General features: G+C 37.1%; 3 protein-coding genes across 3 annotated transcripts in view; 2 read left to right on the forward strand and 1 right to left on the reverse strand.

Moving 5' to 3' along the window:
• Window positions 1–2,262: 2,262 nt before the first annotated feature.
• LOC136839329 (uncharacterized) lies at window positions 2,263–6,231 on the forward strand. The gene is made up of 3 exons (XM_067105221.1): window positions 2,263–2,330; window positions 5,550–5,660; window positions 5,841–6,231. The coding sequence occupies exons 2-3, from the start codon at window positions 5,555–5,557 to the stop codon at window positions 6,215–6,217; spliced, it is 483 nt and encodes a 160-aa protein (XP_066961322.1). The 5' UTR covers window positions 2,263–2,330; window positions 5,550–5,554; the 3' UTR covers window positions 6,218–6,231.
• Window positions 6,232–11,675: 5,444 nt separating this feature from the next.
• On the forward strand, window positions 11,676–14,153 carry LOC136839336 (uncharacterized). The gene is made up of 3 exons (XM_067105228.1): window positions 11,676–11,812; window positions 13,025–13,135; window positions 13,345–14,153. The coding sequence occupies exons 2-3, from the start codon at window positions 13,030–13,032 to the stop codon at window positions 13,803–13,805; spliced, it is 567 nt and encodes a 188-aa protein (XP_066961329.1). The 5' UTR covers window positions 11,676–11,812; window positions 13,025–13,029; the 3' UTR covers window positions 13,806–14,153.
• Window positions 14,154–20,804: 6,651 nt separating this feature from the next.
• Window positions 20,805–22,500, reverse strand: part of LOC136839330 (uncharacterized) — a 1,865-nt gene continuing 169 nt past the window's right edge. Inside the window, exons 2-3 of the mRNA XM_067105222.1 lie at window positions 21,518–21,628; window positions 20,805–21,354 (exon numbers count right to left, since the gene is read on the reverse strand). Of these exons, the coding sequence (XP_066961323.1) occupies window positions 21,035–21,354; window positions 21,518–21,623 (426 nt within the window). The 5' untranslated portion in view covers window positions 21,624–21,628 and the 3' untranslated portion in view covers window positions 20,805–21,034. The remainder of the gene's footprint in view (window positions 21,355–21,517; window positions 21,629–22,500) is intronic.

The raw sequence follows: 22,500 nt of genomic DNA on the forward strand, positions 1-22,500 counted from the left end.
CACGGCTGACTGGGCACTGGGCCAAGCCGCAGCCACGGGCGTGTATGGCAACAACAACAACGTGTTGAAACCGTTCGTTGCACCGACACCATCCTCTTCTTGCTGGGAGGTTGCAAGGGCAACCATCCACTGGTCCCGTTTGCCCTATTCAACTATTTTGCACGATCCTTGAAGGATAAGACCCAACTCGGCCTCTGATATTTTCACTGAAGCCAAAGAAATAAAAAAAAAATCTCTTTGTGTATCAGAGTCTTTGGTTGTTAATCTGGTCTAGTTCATGCGCGAAGTTCAAGGCAAATGTTTCACCTTGGGTAATGGAACTAGTTATCTTCTGTGCATTAAAAATAAAAAAATAGATTCGGTGCCTACGCAATTTAGTTTTTATAATTTATTCGGTGACATTTTGTTTATTGTAGAGATTGATTTCACTGATGACGTCTGCTCCATGATGTGATTCATACCCTTACGTGCGTCGTGACTTTTTTTTCTTTATTCCTAAGGCGGTTTCTTGCTTTGTTCTATTTCTGTTTTTGCGTTAATGGTTTTTTTTCTTTGTAATATAATCATAAATATTTTTTCAAGGCCACGTTCTTCTGATGGATCCTTCGGTTGTAGTCTAACTTTTCAGTTAGAATGCGTTGTTTGGCTTCGAAGGTTGTAATAATAATAATAATAATAATAATAATAATAATATTATTATTATTATTATTATTATCATTCATGCTCAGAGGATCTAAGAAGGCCTTCGTTGTAGTAAAACTGGCAGCAAATGCAAGAAGCCATCTCCTAATATGACATGAAAAATCAAAGATCATTATGAAAAGTGAGCCGAGTACCTCTGCTCTGACATCTATTACTAAGTGAAGTGATAACCAGTCTTTTCTGCCACAGGAAAAGAGAGAAGAATATGAATTCGTGACTGCGTAGGTCCTCGGTTTCCTCGGGCAAAGGGAAATTCATGTACTGTAGTCCCTCGTTCTTCTTTTCAGTGGAAAAAAGGCTTATCAACAATTACTCACACTTCATGACAAGGACACCAATGCCAGTGGTGCTTGAGTTTACTTGTTCATGAATGTTTAACGTTTTCGTAAAATGGTTACTGAGTTAAGTTTACTTAAAACATTTGCTGAGATAAGTGGCCATTTGATTGAAGTAAAAGAACTGATGGCCTTGAACGGGTAGTTATTACGGGTTAGAGGAATTGCTTTAGTACAAAGGCAGTAATAAGAGTTGGAATAAAATGCCATATATATATATATATATATATATATATATATATATATATATATATATATATATATATATATATACACGCGTGTGTATGTGTGTGTGAGTGTCTGTGTGTATATATACATACAGTATATATGTATATGTTAATTATCAAATCTCGTCATGAAACTTGTGAAAACCAGTGAAAGAGATTATTTCTTCATTATATATATATTATATATATATGTGTATATATACACACACATATATATATATATATATATAATACATATATAATGAAGAAATAATCTCTTTCACTGGTTTTCACAAGTTTCATGAGGAGATCTGATAATTACTGTATGGATATACATTTCATATGCTGTATACTCAAAGTAATTTCTAGATTTGAATATGGCAAAATATTAAGTTATGTAATGAAATAACAAACACAGCCATATACCATTATATAAACTTATATTGTTTAAAGAAATAAGCTACTATTTAGAGACACAGGTAATTAAAAAAATATATGTATGTGCAATATTTCTGAAGTACTGGCATTTTTTCAGACGATGAAAAACATTCATAAGAAAAGAAGAAAACGATATAGGAGAAACCAACAGAGAAATATATGAACTGCTTAAAATATCTTCGTCTAAAGTTTTCGTTCAAAAACTTTTCCACTGCAAAGGGACTCTTTTCTTCCATTTCAATGAACTTCATCCTAACAACGAAGCGCCAGAGGAAAATCCGTCTCAGATGCCCAGTGCCACATGCCTTTAGTCTTGTTTTACCTTCGAAACCGACATTTGCCTTTCGTTGACATCTTTCCAATGCGTAATGTTCACGAGTGCGCATCAAACGCTCTTCTGCTACGCGACAGAGATTACCCGAGATCCTTTTCGTAATCAAGGACAGACAACCGAATGAATGACTGTCATTTTTGCACTAATAATAGTATTCGGCAATGAGAAAGGGTATGTCCCTTGACGCATGCGCAGAATTGCCAAAAGGTGCTGACGGTGGTCATCGTCGAATATATAAACCGCGAGCGGAGGCCCTTGCCTACCGAACCAGCGTGCTCCGACGGACAGCGGATCTAATCAGCAAAAAGTGACCAGGTAAGCCTTGCAAGTATAAACACGCTTCAGGACCTTGTGGTGAACTGTAAACAACGATGGGTGATCCAGTTAGTTTACGTTATTGTAGTAGAGTGATGTAATCATACATTTTTACTGCCATTTTAAATTCTCGCCAAACTAATTAACAAATTACTGACCATACATTGCAATGACTAATTATTTGACAGGTAGGACGAATTTTGTAGTGATTTTCATATTGGAAATATTTCATCTTAAAACTTCAAGGAAACTGACTTTTTATATAACTTGTTTTCTTTTTCTCAAGTATTTTATATTTTTTCCAACCAAATGTTTAAGCACATCTCTGTCATCTTAAAACGGGAAGTGCCTTCTTTGAATGTTATTGCAAACAGTTGCCATCTATTGTCATTCTTATACCTTTCATTTTTTCAAAGAAATAAATAGCTTACTACAGGAATTGAAAAGGCTTGACATTAAGACATCTGTTGATTTTGATAAGATGTTCAAAATCTTCAAAACACAGTGTCTATTACCCAAAGCCGTCGTGGAACATAGCCATACATACTGCAGCAATAATATGGGAGTCAGATTTGATCTTATTTCATTCAATTTACTATAAAGATTCTATCAAGTTTTTCTGTCACCTTTGTGTTTGGGTAGTCACAAGACATTGGTTATCTTGATGAGGGCGTAGTGTCATTTTTCTCATTTGTTTGCCTTTGCTCGAGTGCGTCAGAACTCGGATATCTGACCTGAACAACTGATATATTAAAGCATCATTAAGAAATTGAAGTGGATGGTCTATATGTTAAAGACACAAATAACCCAAGTTTGCCAGGCTACGGGGACCGTACAACCAACAGTCATACATTACATTAGTTGATCACATTAAAACTAGTTTCAATTAGCCTTTACTTTCTGATTAATTTTTTTTTTATCTAAATGGCCCCCTCCCCACAAATAAGAATGACTTCGGTTTCATGAGAACTTTAATGAACATCCAAGGTCAGTTTTAGGGGGACATCAGTTTAATGAAACTTCAAAACCCTCTTTTTTTATCGTGGCAATGAACTAATGAACTGGTAAAAAATGTAAAAATGATAGCCACTGCGAAAACTACGATTATCAATACCAAACTTGACCGTTATTGGACTGAGTTGGATTATTATTATTACCAGCTCCGACAAGGTGGCTATGCTTATTGTCCGGTTTACTTGTCCACTTGTCAATGTTTCTTTTGAGAAATGTTACCCAAGGTGAGCCTCTCGGCAGGTAACAAGTTATTAGATTTTGGCAGAGATTCGCATCCCAACAAGGGAACTTTGGAGTGGAGTGGATTGCTCAGCCCTGAAGGACGATTGGGGTTTTTGTGACATTCCCCTTCTCATTGTTATTATTGTTTTTATTATTGGATGCAGGGATCTCTCTAAAGGTAATAATTTCAAACATAATGCTAGTATGATTTCGTCGAGTCCATAGGCCTCTCCTAAATAGTACCTTACGTCTCGTGAGCAAATTCCACTTTCCTTCGTTTTGGCAGGAACGGTAAAACCGGGAACGACGCTTTGAGTGCTGGTCAGTGACATTCATATATACGCTGAGACCGGAAGATTATCAAAGATTCATCTCAAGTAGTGCTGAAAAACTGCAAAGTGTTGAAACTTAAAAAAAAAATTACTTAACAGTTTGAATTTTACGGGATCCGACTGAAGGTTTCAGATTGTTGTGTTGAAGTTCAAAGCCCTTTAAAGTAACTGGGATTTGATCTCGCATAGTAAAGTTTACTAATACAGTAGTTGTAGACAATTAAACAGGCTATTATTTATTTATATTGATTACTATCGAAAATGAGTATATATTAATATGAAGTAAATCTAAAGGGGCATCAATATTCAAAGTTAGCTTCCTCAAAATGGAAGTCCCATTTGTGAAAAATTACAAAACGAAGAGAGGGACAAAAAAAAAAATGCTAAGCTAGCAAACAAACCATCACATGCATACCATTAAAACCAAAGAGAAAGTAAAATAAGTAAAGAAATAATCCCTATCTTAAATATTACCAGGAAGACCATTCTATAGATTTAAAGTATAAAGAACAAAAAAATGCAGGAAACAGGAAGTATGAAAACGTTGCACCTCAATAGAAAACGGGTAGCATGCGCCAGTTAATGTGATGCAGATGCTAAGAGCAAGAGTAAAATTTGACTAAGCAACAGAAAACGGCCAACTAGGGTATCCTCCAGTGAAGGTCTCCTGAACCAATTGTCTTTTTTTTGGAAAACAAGACCCACTTCTTCAAGCAATCTTGTTTAAAGGCTAAAGATCCTAGTCAGCTGCTGATAACCAGGTACGGACAGGAAAGTAATATTCCCGCAACCACAGAACAAAGGATCTCTCGCATGCAGGATTAATGTCATCACCTCTGTATACTTTACCAAGTCATAAGCAACACTAAAATTTAAGAAGAATTTATTCATAACTAGTGATAGTTACGAATACTGGCCATAAGGATGCAGACTGCTGAACTGAAATGAGTTGCGCAAGGGCTTGAAGGTCAAGAAAACAATTAATTTAGAGGACACTTGAAGGATGGACGGCGGCCAGTAAATGTTGCAGTCATACTTGTAACCTTTTGGAATGGCTGACGTATTGTATAACTTCTGCTCGGTGTGAAAAAAGGCTGATCTTCAGTTTGAATTGTTACCTAGAAATAGCAAAAGATGCTTGAGGTCAAGGGACTGTGACAAAAACATTTACTTTCTAGAGAGAAAAAATATGCATTTACGGTCATCCATATCGGAGTTACAATATGCTCGCAATAAATATGCATTGTATTTGCTAAGACCTTTTTAATTCGAATGGCAATAAACAGGAAGTACCAAGCCAGTACGAAATAAAACCGCCGAAAGATGAAATAAAAAAAAAAAAAACTGGCGAGAAGAACGCATCTAAATATTGCAATATCATACTAGCCCCATAGTTTGTAGCTATAAAATTATAGGTTACAAAGAAATGGAAAAATCAAGGTAACTGGAGGAAAGTAGCACTCATCAAACCACCCTATTCAAGGATTATTGATTTCCCCAGATAACTGACTGGGCATTTATTCAAAACGGGCACGTAAGTACTTAATTGTCTTTCCATGACGTTCCTTAGACCAATATTAGATTACCATGCCATTACCTTTAAGAGGTGCATAACTGACTTACTTAATATTTTATTTCTTTTTCTCTGCAGATAAGATGAAATTCTTAGTAATTGCCTCGTTGTGCTTTGTGGTGGCGCACGGCCAGACAAGGATCCCTCCAAAACCAAACGTTCGCACCCTGCCAGCTGATTCACTAAGAGGTCAGCATATGTACTGGAAGGTTTCTCTTGATTTCCTTTCCAGTAGTACTGATCTCCCTGACATAATTCTAGAACTTTTTGTTGCTGCTAATCTTCCACGATGTTAGTAATGACAACTGAAAACCTATCTTGAGGTTACACGACAGACCAGCTAAATCTTACCTTCGTTTTGCCCAACAGATTTCCCGGGCGCTTGCTTCGGCTCGACCGCCTGCAAGATCTTCAAAGTCGGCGAGTCTTGGCCCCTGGCTCCCTTCTGCGGCAAAGCCACCTGCCTCAGGGACAACAATCGCCTCATCGAGAAGGTGGAGGACTGCGGCCTCAAGCCGAAGGAATCTCCCGGATGCAGAGTGGTCAATGAGGCCGACTTAGACAAGCCTTACCCGGCCTGTTGCCCAGTGTATGAATGCCAAGAAGGGGCTTCCCTGCAGTACCCATCCCAGGAGGAAATTCAAGCTGCAGCAAGGGAGGCTGCTGCTAGGAGTGCTGCCGCGGCTGGCGGCCCCGGTCCTCAGCAGGGAGGCGGTGGAAGACCAGCTGGGCCCCCAAGAAATTAAAACTTAGTTCCTTATTTTTTTGTCTTATTTTCTTAATGAGTTCGTTGGTGCTCTTTTCTTGTCGTTATACAGATCATCCTCTTTTAATGATCTATTTATTTCTGTTTTTAACTCCTGTCCTAGTGCGGCATTCTGTTTGTCTTTGATTCCGTAGTTCCTATTTGCAGATTATAAATGAAAGAATATTTCATATGAAAGAGGTCAATGAAATCAATATCCAGTAACTAACTGGATTAGAAATAATTCTACCAGTTAAGAGGTTTTAAATCTATTTTTGTGGTATTTCATATCTTGCGTCTCATTAAGACTCAAAAGGATTTTAAATACTTTGAAAACATAAACAGTTCCTTATCGGTTTTAACAAAAATGAAAGAAAAAGATCTTGCAGCATTATTTTTAAATCTTGAAGTTTTGCTACTTTGATTTTTCCTTTAATTGTTAGAATAAAAAAAAAAAAGACTGCTTGAAATTTGTTGCTGTGTATATCCTCTGAGACAGCAATTTTCATTGCTTAGTAAATGCCGTTAAGATTTTTTTTAAAAAGGGAGACATAAATTTTGTTTGCCTAAAACATATAAATAGTTTGGGATGGTCAGCAGCTGGATAGCTATTCTCCAACTCAGGTTCAAATACCGACGTGCAGGAAGAGCTTCTCCGTGTCATTCCAAAATTCAGGTTCCCCGTATCCCGTTGAAAACTCCATCATAAATATCAGGGAAGCGTGAAGGTGCAAGTTAATTGAATGTCCGTCGTATTTACAGATCTGGCATTTGTTACCGGTTCCGAATTCTCGATACTTTTGTCTTGTCCTGGGCTAGGCGCAAGGATACACCGCTCACTGGAATACCTCTAATACTTAGTAACAAAACCTGGATGGGCATACACTGCCCATTAGAGGCATGTAACTCTAAGGCAAGGGGGTATAACAACTGAAGGAAAAGAAGTAATAAACTGGAATATGAAGCTTGGATAAAGAGAAAGACAGAATCTCCTGGGATGTTAGTTCTTTGAACCTGATATTTACAATTCATGGATACTTAGGTCAAAGGAAAAGCGATTGCGTCAGTTAATGAATACTTACGCCGGCAAGATTGGAATTCATTTGTGATTTTACCCGTATATGTCGGTGCAGGTGTGTTTCAGCAGGATATCTATGGAAATAGTAAAGTGAATTTGCCTGCTCCTTCCGTTACTTCTTTCAAATCAATCCCATTTTCTTTGGAAGCTTGAATTTCAAGCCAACCGCCCTGTGGGCTTGTTCCATATGAATAGGGTTCATCTTCTGAATAATAATAATAATAATAATAATAATAATAATAATAATAATAATAATAATAATAGTGAGAAAAGTGATGGACTTCCAAGGAGGCAGGATGCAACCGGAACCCCACACTATAAAAATCACCTAGTCGAATAGGATGACTGTGATAGACAAAATAAATAAATAAATAAATAAATAAATAAATAAATAAATAAATAAATAAATAAAAATAATAATTATAATAAAGAAACTCTAACGATCTGTTGCCATGGAAAACATAACAGTATTTAGCCGATTTCTCAGAAGTTGATCTCCACAGTTTTTTGCCCATCAGCGGAATTTATTAACGGAATAAGATGTCCATCTTTATGACGCAACTGTAACAGGTGCCAAAAATTTAACTTATTTTGTCCTCAGCAATTGTTGAGCCATCTGTTATAAGTTAACCTGGAACATTACTAGAGATTTACGTGGGCCACTTTATCAGCTGGAGGCAACTGAATTGACTGATAGAATTCCAGAGTTGATCTTTCACGTTGATGAATGACACCTGAAGCAAGTCAGTCTACATGCATTGCATCAACTCTCTAGATGACAAAAGTATCCTTCAGACTGCAGGGATTTTGTCAAGCCCATCGCTATTGTGAAACAATTAAATATAATGAGTAACCAATATTGGGGCTGCGAATTACCTAATAGATATAGCCTACGTTACATTGGCCAAAAACAGTGAAACACATTTCTTGGCAATTACAAGTTCCTCGTTGGACGAGTCGGTAGAGTTGTCGGCTAGCACTCGCTAGGCCCGAGTTCGAGTCTCCGACGGGCTAATGAAGAATTAGAGGAATTCATTTCTGGTGACAGAAATTCATTTCTCGGTATAATGTGGTTCGGATTCCGGATTCCACAATAAGCAGTAGGTTCCGTTGCTAGGTAACCAATTGGTTCTTAGCCATGTAAAATAAGTCTAATCCTTCGGGCCAGCCCTAGGAGAGCTGTTAATCAGCTCAGTGGTCTGGTAAAACTAAGGTATACTTAGCTTTTTTTGGCAATTACATTCGCAATTTCTCAGGTTCATCGAGGAATAGAATAAGGCGGAACCCCGCCTTGTGTGGAATATGTCCACGGTCCTACTGAGGTTACTTAGCTATTTTTAGAAATATTCTGTTTTTTGGAACCAACGTCTCTTCCTGTCCATCCGCATTACACAGAATTCATTTTTTTATCACATGTGATTCAGTCAGATTTATATCGATTTATCGCCTTACTGTGATACTGCCGATATTCTAAAACCTTTTTTGGTAATTTCCTGCTGGGAGAAAACCATAAGCATGGGTAAACGTCTCCAAAACATATGCAAAAGAATCCGAGTATATGTCAAAGAATCCCAGGTATGCAAAATGAACAAAAGCATAAGCAAAAGTTCATAACGTAGACAAAAATATCACAAATATATGTAAAAGAATCGCAGACATGCCCAGAAATATTTTAAGTATAACACGCTCACATACAAAATGCATTTCATATGTACCGAAAAAAATTCCAAGGCGTTGCAAAGAACAAAGCTAAAACTCTCGAATTTTGTGAAAGAACATCAGAGATGTACAAATAACTCTCAACCATTTCAGTGAAGCGGGCAACTGATGCAATCATTCGGATGATGATGCAAGAGATAAAAGTTGTAATGAATACCCTGCGAGGGTCACCTTTAGAGATACATGTTCTCGCATCTTGAAGTCTGAGTATGCCCACATCCTAGATGACAGTCAGCTGACTCATGGAACTCTGCTTTTTGTACCAGGAGCTGATTGAGTAGTCAGTTGAGAATTGCCTGGTGATTTGAAAGTTTTTTTCTTAGATCAAGTCAATATCAGTTCTGCTATAATACGTAACTTCAGATGCTTCATTAATACTTCAGCAACATACCACCGTCAATCATGATGAAGCACGTTTTAAAACAAGCTCTTTTAAACAACTTAAATATCCAAGTGTTCCAGCGATAACATTCAGATGATTATATCCTTCTTGAATGAGACTAATATAATCACATCCTTGTGTGTGTGTGTGTGTGTGTGTGTGTGTGTGTGTGTTGAGTGCGATCGCATCTCACTCGGACATGCGAGAGAACAATTGAAATGACATCTAATGATTCCTTGCCTAGAACTTGAAGTCATTGTTTACAGAGAAATATAAAGGTTTGCGAGCCTTACTGTAACTGGATCCATACTTTCTATGTAATGCGGTCATCACATCAGTGTATTAGATTAAAAGCTCTGAAAGGACAGCAGATATGAATCCTCGCTGAATGAGCTTTCAAAACAGAGCAATCCGATAGGCTGAGTCTCTGCTGAAAAATCGCAGCTAACAGGCAAGATGGCAATCAAGTTTTTGTGTGGCAGTTTCCACTGTTCCAAGTTTTGGTATAAGGTTTCCATCACCTACGATGACTGCACATTCAACAAATCTCCAGTCACCTTTTTTAGTTTTCTGTAAAAGAAAACAATTGTGCCGGCTTTGTCTGTCAGTTCGCACTTTTTCTGTCCGCCCTCAGATCTTAAAAACTACTGAGGCTAGACGGCTGCAAATTGGTATGTTGATCATCCACCCTCCAATCGTCAAACATACCAAATTGCAGCCCTCTAGCCTCGGTAGTTCTTATTTTATTTAAGGTTAAATTTAGCCATAATCGTATATCTGGCACGGCTATAGGTACTAACAACACAGGCCACCACCGGACCGTGGCTGAGTTTCATTGCCCGTGGCTGAAAGTTTCATACAGCATTATAAGCTGTACAGAAAACTAGAGTGCGCCGAAGGAACTTCTGCGCATTTTTTACTTGTCATTGCATCGCTTGATGCCGAAGCGCGTCTTGCCTTACGTAGATGAAACGCGATGCTTGTGGGGTCTGGGGAGTCTCTGGCCGTCTGACGTGGAATTTTTTCTGCACTTTCACTTGTCATAGTAATTGTTCCGTTCCGCTCCTTTTTCAACCTGGTATTGTAGAGTAACAGTTTGCAGTCCTGATGCTACTGACTATCTTAGCTAAGGCACCACTCCTGCGACTACCACCCCTACATCGCTAATAGATGTGACGTTACCATCGCTGTTTCAGATTGCTAGAATTTAACTTCGATACTGTATTGCCATTGCTAAAATACAGTATATTCTTTTCCGCGGTGGTCCTAGTTTTTGCACTGGATGAAAGATCTGACACGACACTGCAAGCATTTCGGTCAGACAACAGTACTAAAAAGAGACATTTTGGTTTATACAAACGCCATTCTTCTTGATAAAAAAAAAAAAAAATTGGAAACGTTCCATATTAAAATGAGTAATGCTGAATTCTGAATAGGTTTCTTAAGCAAACCTGGTTTCAGAATGGACTGAAACATAATGAATGATACGCGAAACATACTGAATTTTGCAAACCACCGGGAGGCCATCTTGGAAAATGGCTGCCATGCCGTAATATTATACTGCATAGTCAGACATTTTCCTTTTAGAGTGATTCTTTGCGACTGATCCTTCCAAAATTCCTTCTTGTATTACCGAATGTAAGATTTGGACCTCCACTCTCCCACCGCTCCCCCTCACATAAAAGAGAAAGGAAATCCACGAAAGGCTCTAAATCATGAACAAAAATTAATTCCATTAATGCGTAATATATGCAAAAGAATCCAGATCATATGAAAGTGGACCCAAACACGTGTAGGATTCCTGCCATATATATCAACGCAATAGGGCACGAGGTGTTTATGTGCGTAATAATGACGAACAGAGGTGTTCCATGGTACAAATCCAGGACAAGAACGCCCACTCAAGTAGTCTCCGGTTCAATCTTGTTCTGGATCGTTTTTTAGAGAGGAGGTTATGGAGGGGGCGGGGTGGGGGTGGGAAGAGGAGGGGGGATAGAAGGGGAGCAGCGTCTGGGGGAGGGGAGCGTCCCCGGCATAATCTCTTTTCGCGAGCGAGGGTTCTTCGTAAGCGTCGGTTTTTCCTACGTTGCCACACGCTTCTTGGAAACAAAGTTCGAGGGGTTGCCATGAGCGCTCATATATTACGACACAAATCTCATACGCTGTGATTGTCATAGGCCGTTATGTTCTACCGTAATAGCTCTCGAATTGAAGGGGAAATAAACCCTGAAACGAGCGCATTCATGAAAGGTACACGAAAATGAAATACACCAACCACGACAGAAAATTGTATTTTAACAACCGCGCCTACCACCCAACGACTGACCCAGTGCGGGATATATAAACGAGATTCGGAGGCCAGGTCCCGTAGCAACACTTTAGCTTCAAGTAAGGAGTCACTTGCCGAAGAACAAAAGGTAAGAGTGGCTGAAGTGTACCTGAAATTTTTAAGGTATACTTACCAGAGGCCAAATTATACCTGGATGACATTCAGCATTTCTCTTTTAAAATCTCGAAGATCAGCTTTTCGCCTTGATGCCTCCTTTTGACATTTTGTTTCGGTTGTAAGCTGCTGACATTAGCTTGAAGAAGAGTATTGACATTAAAGCAGAGTGAATCTTTAAACAGTCATTTTGAGTTCAATATCTTATTTCATTCATATTGCTTCTCATCATCAATCACGTCCTTGGAGTATTGATAAACCGTTGAAAGCTACATAAAGCTAGTACAACTTAACACCCTTTAGGAGCTGTCCTGAATCACTTAATGAACACGAGCAGTAGACTTTCGAATTGAGTTCCGCATTTATCTTTTGATTTGCATATTGATCTTTGAATAATAATAATAATAATAATAATAATAATAATAATAATAATAATAATACAAACAGAAATCTCCTGACCAAATATGATAGAGGTCTCTGAGGCAAAATGCGAAAGGTCGCCAGCTTGCTGGCTGGACCAGATTTCCATTTGGGGGTTGTCCTTCGTAGGGAGGCGGGGCCGGGGGGAGGGGTTGTATTGCCTCTTTGTTGGGCGCTTCTGTCCTTTCTCCCACCTTCATGGCCGTATTATGTCTTAAATCTTGTGCTTTTTCTAATCAAAGTTGCCAGAAGTATTCTCGATCTAACTTCGGAGGAGAGTAAAGAATAACCGTTAGGAGTAAACTGGTTACTCCAGGTTTCTTTTATTCGTGCTTTTTTAATTTGTGTCGTAATCTTACTGTGAATTAAATACGAACTTCTGTGGTTATTTGCCTAAATCAAGGATTCAGCTGAACTTGTTATAACAATAATGGTAATAGTGATGGACTTTGTTATATGGATAAAAATAAAAAAAAAATCTAACCACATTAAACAAATGTATTTTATCACGATAACTACTGTTGCTACTGTTACCACTAATAGTAATCATTGAAGACTATGATAATGTCTAAATATTAACAAGCGCTTGATAAGCTAAAACTCATGTTAAATTCGCAAAAACCCGTTTACGGAGCTCTGAGAACTATGAGGACAAATTTTCAAAACATGTTATACTATTTACCTGTCTTTATGATGCTTACCTCTTGTCTCCAGACAAAAGTAAGTTTTACAGATAATTACTGATCCTTCTTGATCATCTCCACAGCCAAGATGAAAACCTTGATTGTAGTTGCCGTCTGCGTTGCCGTGGCCCTGGGGCAAACAAGAATCGAGTCGAAACTGAATTCTCGTAATCTGCCTGCTAATGTGGGGAAAGGTGAGTGTTAACCTCTCGATTGGCTTGTTTGCTGTTTAACTTTAGAAGACCTCCTAGATAACCGAAACAGTACGACGGCCTAAAAACCAGTTACTCTTAATGTTGTACATCTTTCCTGAGAGAACATCACACTCGTTTCACATAATTAAATAAAAGGTGTTCGTAGCTAACCGAAGAGTCCCCCTAAATCTTTTCCGTCTTCCCTGCAGATAGCCCAAGCGCCTGCGTGTCGATCAGTGAAGGGAAAGTCTTCCAGGTGGGCCAGACTTGGGCCCTTCCCGTCTGTGGTAAATCCACTTGCTTCAAAGAAGGGGACAAGCTGTTCGAAAAAGTGGAAGACTGTGGCCCTCTGCCAAAGCAATCTCCCGGCTGCAAAGTCGTGAACGAAGCCGACAAAAACAAACCATACCCTGCCTGCTGCCCCGTGTACGAGTGCCAGCCAGGTTCCACCCTTCAGTACCCAACAGAGGAAGAAGTTAAAGCTGCTGCACAAAGTACAACACGAGATACACAAGGTGCATCAGGTGGACAAGCTCCCCCAGCTTCTCAAGGTTCACCATCTCCTCACTCTGCCCCAGATGCACACGCTACCCAAGCTGCTGAAACTCCACGACCCACAACAACAGCTGGACCAGGTACACCAACTACACCAGGAGCAAAGAGGTCATAAAAGGCACGGAATGGCTTTGAAGGAGAAGCTAAAATGTTACTCATTTTGAAATTGTTGTTATATTTTTGTATCTATATCTTTCTCTGTACTCAACAAAGAAGAGATAATTCTTTTAACTCACTATATAAAGAATTGAAAAAATTGAAGCACGTTGAAATATCAGTCGTGCTATTAGGAAATTTCTTTACCTGTTGAGAATTCATTATCGTCTTTGTAAAAATGAGAATACCTATTCTATAAATGGCCATAATGCATTCTGATGGGTACTTGACAGAGGAAGTTTAAATCATTGTTATAAATTAGTTAATCTTGTGTTAAGAATACGTAAAAATAAATCTACTTATATACTCCTGGTTTATTTCATTACCCTTTCTCTCGAAGGTAAACATATGATTCCTCTATCCTAAATACGACTTGCTTTCACATTCGAATATTTCTGAAACATTAGCTGAATGAATCGAACAAATTTCTACCAAGTTTTCCAGAATTTACTTTGCAATCTAGCTGAATAAAAAACAAAGATTTTAAATGTAACATAAAAGTGAAAAACGAAAAACCAAGCGCGGAATATATTATATGTGGCTATAAATCCATGCTTGGAAAATAACTGAAATATACTGACATTATCGTATACATCAATCAGAAAGTTCTAAAGTCATTTCCTCTGCCAAACTCATGGTGCAACAGCTTTTTGTCTTGACGAAGTCACTCTTCTTAACTCGTTGTTTTGAATGAGTTCCAGTATTCGTCCTTTGCCTTCTTAACAAAACCTTGCCTTCAGTCATTTGAAGTCTCAAAGAAGTGGAATCCTCAAAGTCAAACAAGGCTGCGAATACAGTTCGTTGGTTTTAGGGCAGTTGTCTAATGCAACCTGTAAGTGTGAAAGGTCCTCAAAGGTATAAGATGCCTAGTCTGGATCTTTGTACAAATTGAGACGAAGGCTTTTCAGTATAGACGAAGGCTTTCCAGTATAGGCCTAGGTTCTAAAAGAAAAAAATCGGATTGACCAGAATATATTGCCATCAGTTATGCTTCAACCTGAGCTATTGTTTTTGCTCATTCATCTCATCGTCCAAATTTCAATTAATTTTAACTTTAACTCATTCAGCTCTCTGTCTTCAGACCAATGCGGACCTCTTACGGCAAACCCCGCGGCTTGGTACAGCTCTAATACAAAGGGAGCATGCAGGTACAAGGTTCATTACAGTGTTCCTTAGGTCTCTGCCTCATCACATTTCACCTTCTACTTTTCGTTTAATCCCTGCTACTTATCAGTGCAACTTCCTCAACGCCACCCCTTTCTCTATTTCTCTCTTTAGTGATACTTTGATTATGACCTAAAACTTCTACACTTCACTTCTTATCATTTACCACCTATACTATAGTAAACCTTAACTGTTATTCAAAGGCTATATCCATATATCGCTCTCACTCATATGTATGGGACAGAACATTATCAAGGTAACAGATTTCCAGGAAGGCTAATAGTGTGTTAGAGATTATCAATAAATGGGTGGCTTGACCCCGAACGAGATCGAAGGCTAAGGGTTTACCAAAAGAATCAGTGTAAAATTAATGTCTTTATTCATTCTTTGCAATTAGTTAAGCAAGTTCGATTCCAAGTCTGTCCTCAGGATAACTGCTATACATGATTATTTAAAGCATCATTGCAATGACCATTCCAAGTCTGATTCCTCAATGATAATATTATTAGGCCAAAAAAAGAATTCGTCTTAAATAAAACATAAAATTGAGTTATAAATACAAGCTCCTCTTCCTTTATATATTTTACAGGTCGTGTTAGTGATTATTTTCTAAGCAAATCAGATCTCCCACATCGTTTTATAACTATCACAGTTCATTTAAATATGTAATTTTATTTATTATACTCTGAAAAACAAGTCCGACACGATTATGAGTTAGAATAGCTGAAAAATCGACGTTCTTATCTTTAACCACTTGGTGCAACTTGAGCATTCCTCTGGGCAGCAGCCCTTAGTTCTTGCTCTGTTGGGTACTGGAGGGTGGCTCCTGGCTGACAATGGTACACGGGGCAGCAGGCTGGGTATAGCTTAGCTTGGTCGGCCTCGTTCACGATTCTGCAGCCGGGAGATGGCTTGGGCTCAAAGCCACGGTCTTCCACCTTTTCGAAGAGTTTTCCTTCATGCTGAATGCAGGTGGCTTTGCCACAGAAGGGAGCCAGGGGCCAAGACTGGCCCACGGGGAAGGCCCTATTGGCAGTGAATGCAAAGCACTAACCCGGAGCCTCTGTTTTAACAATAATAAAAGTTGTGTTAACACTTCTTAGCTATAAGTGCTCGTCTTATGTTACTTAAGACAAAAATCGTCTCTTAAACTTCATTTAATAAGTCATCTCTTCAGCTTTAGACATCATGCAAAAAGTTTTTCTTTTACTATAAGCATTTTCTATCTAGACTTTATGGAAAAGAGGAAAAAAATTGTTTATAAAGTAATATTTGCATGTTTCAAGGACTAAAATCATTACTAACGTGGTCTGACTTCGGCATTCAGATTACGAACGTTGGGCCTTGGTTGTACGGTTTGTTCGTCTTAGTGGGTCCTGGGTTTGTTGGCAGAGAACCACTGCAACGCCGACGGAGGCTACGATCAGGATTTTCATCTTAGCTGTGATACATTAAAAAAAAAACAAACATAAATAATAATGAATCGGGTATGCTTAATTTGTCCTGGGAAGAAAATCGTATCGGAGAAATATAAATGCAAAGTTTCCTATGTAGTTTTGGTTAATATCTAATTTTTTTTTTTTTGGTTACAAGTATTCAATTTCTTATTTAATGGTCCTTGTACCATACCCTTGAAAGCATAAGGTTTATTTCACTAATGATTCGTTCGCTCATCGAAATCGTCTGCCGATATTAATTCACTTTAAGCACTGAAGGTGCTATATTTCGACTTTGTCCATTATGAAAAGAGGTTGTATAATATTTTGTTCTAAACCTGCGTTTTCTTCGATAAATGGATAAAGAGAAAACGACCCCGACCTAGCGATCACAAAATGCTAAGATGGCAACAATGTGCGTGTTCTTAGCATTGTCTTTCGATAACAGATACCGTACAGTCATGAAATGGCGCATGCTGTTTTTCCGTTGGCTGGCCAGTGGGGTCGCCTTGTTGGATTTTCGTTTTAACTTTGATGCAGTCGAAACATTAGTTGTATGTGAAAAGTAAATTCTGAGTTCATAGTTGCCCCTTTGTCTTTTTTCCTTGATTTGGTATTAACTGAAAAAAGGTTTGTTAATTGAATGTGAATTCTTTTTCTAAAACAATAAATATATCACTTGGTTATGAACTCGAAAGGCAAGTGGCTATTGGACGATATATTATTTCGATGTTTAAGCAAAAGAAGGTTCTTGATATCTCCAGGTAAATTTAAAGCGAATCACCAGGCCTAGTTTTACTGCATAAAAAACTTTGTATATCCATGAAACTTTCTTTTTAGGCCAAGTGATACTTTTTGTTTCTTGTACGCCTAAGGGCATGAATTGACACTTCACAATGAAACCTGGTAAGTTGATAAGAATTCTGTTTCTTCTATAATGTTAGATTTGACCTGATAGAAAACACATCTAACAGCCAATCCATTTTAGACTCTCTAGGAAGCTATTTATTTTCCAGTTTACTTGATTATAAAGTCACAGAAGTACATGTCAATGAATTCCTATCCACGAAGAATTTACGTGGACGCAGCAATAGTTTTAGCATGAAGACATTTTGTCAAAGAAATCATCACTATAGTACTTCTTTATTAGTTACATTCTTATTTCATACCTTCAAAGTGACGTGAAACCTTGAAGATAAATAAAGGCTGTTTTCGTTAGATGAAATACTTTCCATTGCCGTAAAGCATATCTTTAAGAATAAACAAAATTCTGTGCTTGTTAGGTCACTAGTGTGAATGGTTTTTATTGTTTTTGTCAAGTTGAAATAAATATAGTCTATGAAGAAAACAAATTATTTATAATTCTTTACAATTTAATTTCTTTTTTTTTGTGAGGTTAAATTTTTTTGTTCGACAGGATTTTCACTAAATCGAATAGCAGTGAACAGGATATTAAAATGGGAGTCAATAAACAATTTGGTTATCTTATGCAATATATCAGTAAAGAAAGGTGCTCCAGTTTTTGCGGAACTGATTTTGGGACAGTTTTATCAAAACTGGCTCTTTTTTGAGCAGGAGATAGGACAAATTCGTGATTATACCATCACTCTGAAGCATTCTGATATGAATTTTTCATAAGAATGAAAAGTAAATTCACACTCACTTTTAGCAAGAGATTTAACAGAACTTCTTTCTGATTTGTCCAGCTTACCTGAGTTTTCGAAGCACTGCCACTGCAAGGAAGGTCAAACGAGGAGTGCGTGGCATTGACCATCATTTGACCTTTTTATATCCCGAAACTGAAGATCGGGCGAGTTGCGCGAAGTTCTGCGGTTTATATATTTCCATCCCTTGCAGGAGAAATCTGGCAAATCTTTTCCGTTGCAGGAGACTTTCTCTTGTGTTGCTTTGCCATTGCTAGGAGGGGCGTCCAAACAAATAAGGTATAAACGAATATTTAGACGCTTCGTTTGACGGTGAATATGAAATTTGTTATTAACAGGCAGCTGCTCTGTAAATACCCCAAGTTCTTGGTGCTGGCCCCCAAAGTCTAGCCATTAAGTGCTGAAGCTTCAAAAACCGGTCTCAAACACTGAACCTGAATGCCGGATGAAGTTCAAAATACTCGTGGAATTTGAATAACCATAAAAAAAGTATACAATCCGACCTGCTAGATTTTTTTTTTTTTTGGAGACGCTGTTGTTTCTATTTTTCAAGTAAACGGTTAGACTTAGCTGCCAGGATTTCTTTTCTAGTTGAGCATCCTTGGCATACGCTAGTAGGGACAAGCAAATTGATATTGTTAATGTTTCTATGTTTATTTATATAATTCGTACGCTTATATTCATGTATATATATATATATATATATATATATATATATATATATATATATATATATATATATATATATATATATATATATATATATATATATATATATAACACATGTTCGATGTTAAATCACGAAAAAGCGAAAACATGATGATTATACAAACAAAGTTACGACCACGAAAAAAAGTGAAACATGGAGATACTAAGCACTTTCGTCTTATTACCAAGACGTGGCCACAGCAACTGTTGCTGTGACCATGTCTTTGTAATAAGACGAAAGTACCTAGCATCTCAATTGTTTAACTTTTTTCTTCGTGGCTGCAACTTTGTTTATACATACACACACACACACACACACATATATATATATATATATATATATATATATATATATATATATATATATATATATATATATATATATATATATATATATATATATACATATAGTATATACAGTATATATACACCATATATATATATAAATATATTCATATATATGCATATATACATATACAGTATATCTATATACAGATATAGATGTAGATCTATCTATCTATCTATCTATCTATCTCTCTATCTATCTATCTATCTATCTATCTATCTATATATATATATATATATATATATATATATATATATATATAAAATGCTAATAAAGACACTGGAAACCTACTTCAGGGATGAACGAGTGGAAATATTCAAGAGATAAAAAATCCAGTCATACCATGAAACGTGGCTCTAGTTATCAACAAAACTAGCACTACAATGCTTTAGAACCTTCCACAAGTATCCAAATTCATTGTGACTGAAATAGCCTGTAGGGCTCATGTTTAGCTCAATGGCACAAAACAAAAAGAAAAGTAAAAAATATTAAAAGCAAGGAAGATGATTTCGCAAAGGTTTTTGTTAAAAAATCAAGAGATACAACTAGAAATGAAAATTAATGCATTCAGTTTCAACTCTATTTACAGAAAAAGTTAATTCACGACAGCATTAGTAATGGAGTGGTACTATATACAAGGAAAAAGGACTGACACATTACTGAAGTGAGACAGATTCAGAATAGACAAGCACAGAAAAATATAATACTATACAAAGAGTAAAGCATCATCATATTAGTCTAAAACGAAACATTTTTTCCCAATTATTTCTGTCCAAAACACCAAGTTTTAGTCTTCAGCGCTGGATCGGTCGCAATAAAATGCTAAGTAATATCTTACTGTCCTTAACACTTTTTTGATTGTTTTTAATTATTTCTGATATGTGTAAATTATACATACTTTCGAAATCCCTTGTACCTTAACTTTGAAAAATACTTTCTAAATTCCTTTTACTTTTCTGTTTCCATCTGAAATGATTGAGTGCGGCACTGCTTTTAGAAACAATACTAGCGAGCATTTTCAGATCCTATGTACAGTAATGCTTCCTTTTTCTTATACTTAAAGTCAGACTATTCTTCGTTATTCTTCTCTTTTACATAATGCTTCTTTCTTTTGAACAAACTAGTTAGTCGGAATAACATCAGATTTGAAGCCTGTTTTTTTACTGAAATGAAAAATATTGTTTTATTTCAGAGCATGCTAAAATTAATTTAGCAATGTTCTCATGCTCTTTATCAAACAGCTTATACCTTTATTTATTTATTTATTTATTTTTCATATCCGCCCAGCTACATTTTAGGTGACTCGTTTTCCGATTATTTATTCTAAGTCCGCTGTTTCAATGTTCATCTGCTTTTATACATCAAAGTTTCGAAACTTTTATGTTCATTCAAACAATTGTTATTTTAGGTTTTACATTTTTCCCGTTCAAGTATATTTTGGTCTCACACATATCTAAATGGAAAGTTTTTATACCTGAGAGTGTTGCCGAATTCATCCATCTTGGATACAGTCATTTTTGTTTACTCTTTCTCTGCTCAGGAAGAACCCTAATTTGTTATCACTGTCTAGCTTAAGTAGGACAGTCTTCATTAGTCTAACGATTTTATGGAAACGCTATCAGGCTAAAAATGCTCTAATGGAAATTAAAGATTGCTTTATTACATCTCACGAACCCAATAATGGCTGAACTCTTCTCAATAATTTTTTCAAGTAGCTTCAACAATTAATGTTTAAAGCAAAATTAAACCTCTGATTGAATTATCCTACTACAACACATCAGCGTCCATAATATTTTTAAACTTGGAGCAAAAGATCAAGAATCAGATTAAAATGAGGACGGTTGTCTGGACGGAAGGCTGTCTGAAGTTCTTAACCGCTCTGCCCAGCTGCTTGAGCAGCCTTTTGTCCAGCAGCCCTAACCTCTTGTTCAGTTGGGTACTGGAGGGTGGCACCTTCTTGACACTCGTACACGGGGCAGCAGGCTGGGTATGGCTTGCTTTTGTCGGCTTCGTTCACGACTCTGCAGCCGGGAGATGGCTTGGGCTCAACGCCACAGTCTTCCACCTTTTCGAAGAGTTTGCCTTCATGTTGAATGCAGGTGCCTCTGCCACAGAAGGGAGCCAGGGGCCAAGACTGGCCCACGGCGAAGGCCTTTTGCTGAGTGAATGCAAAGCACTGGCTTGGAGCCTCTGTTTAAAGGAATAATCATGCTGTAATTGCACTTCTGAGATATGTATCTCTTACGCAAACTGATTAATAAGCCAAACATTTACTATGTGCACATACTCTGCTTACTTTTTCTTTAATGTTCACAATCTGGCAAGGCGATAAGAAACTGTAAGGATTACTAACCTTTTCTGACTTCAGCAGGCAAATTCCGAACACTGGGTTTTGGATTGATTCTGCTCTGGCCGAAAGCCACAGCAACGCAGACAGAAGCTACGATCAGGAATTTCATCTTGTCTAAGAAGGGAAATAAACAAACCAATGACTGCCTGAAAACTTTATACTTGTCTTGGAAAGAAAAATCACATGGTAGAAATTATAAATGAATACGAGTTTCCGTAGTAATTTTGAATCACAGAAAAGAAATGACAGCTTGAACCTTTATTTTCTCTTTTAGACTGTAATTGCCTACTAGTTTCTATTCTGGTTTTGAATGCAAGTAAAAATCGATTAAAATTTGAGTTCAGTTAAAAGTAAGAGAGAAACATCTATATTTTAACACACACACACACACACATCCTCAATAATATATGTAAACCTAGTGATTGATCTTCTGTGGTACACACACACACACACACGCACACACACACACACACACACACACACACATATATATATATATATATATATATATATATAAATATATATATATATATATATATATATATTTATATATATTTATATATATATATATATATATATATATATATATATATATATTATATATATATGCCATTATTCATTTTAATGTCTGTATAACTGCAATAAAAGCATTGCTATGCATCATTGCGAAACCTGGTGTAGAGCATGCTAAGCACCGTTTTATCAAGCTTTCATTTTAAAAAGATTATTTTTCCTAGCGTGTAAAATAACAAAGTAATCTCTGTTCAGAGTTTGAAAATCTTTGAACGTCTTTTCTCCACTTTTTAAAAATGTCACTGTTTTGTTTAGCCACTGAACGCCCCGAATTCCTCTGGGAACCTTTGTGTGTCTGTTGATAAATTTCTCTGGAAATGTTGATGATACAATAAGTAGTGATCTGAAGCTCCTTACAGAAATCTCAGTATTTCCCGTAAGGTTAACTCTATTGTTTGGTCTGGAATGTGTTC

The sequence above is a fragment of the Macrobrachium rosenbergii genome, chromosome 6, assembly GCF_040412425.1.
Source record: "Macrobrachium rosenbergii isolate ZJJX-2024 chromosome 6, ASM4041242v1, whole genome shotgun sequence".
In the NCBI taxonomy this organism is placed as follows: domain Eukaryota; kingdom Metazoa; phylum Arthropoda; class Malacostraca; order Decapoda; family Palaemonidae; genus Macrobrachium; species Macrobrachium rosenbergii.

What these genes read in the sequence shown, in the direction of transcription:
- LOC136839329 (XM_067105221.1), top strand. Translation starts at nt 5,555, where the DNA reads ATGAAATTCTTAGTAATTGCCTCGTTGTGCTTTGTGGTGGCGCACGGC. An exon ending in GCCAGCTGATTCACTAAGAG is followed by an intron (nt 5,661 to 5,840) that starts GTCAGCATATGT and finishes TTTGCCCAACAG; the next exon opens with ATTTCCCGGGCGCTTGCTTC.
- LOC136839336 (XM_067105228.1), top strand. Translation starts at nt 13,030, where the DNA reads ATGAAAACCTTGATTGTAGTTGCCGTCTGCGTTGCCGTGGCCCTGGGG. An exon ending in GCCTGCTAATGTGGGGAAAG is followed by an intron (nt 13,136 to 13,344) that starts GTGAGTGTTAAC and finishes TCTTCCCTGCAG; the next exon opens with ATAGCCCAAGCGCCTGCGTG.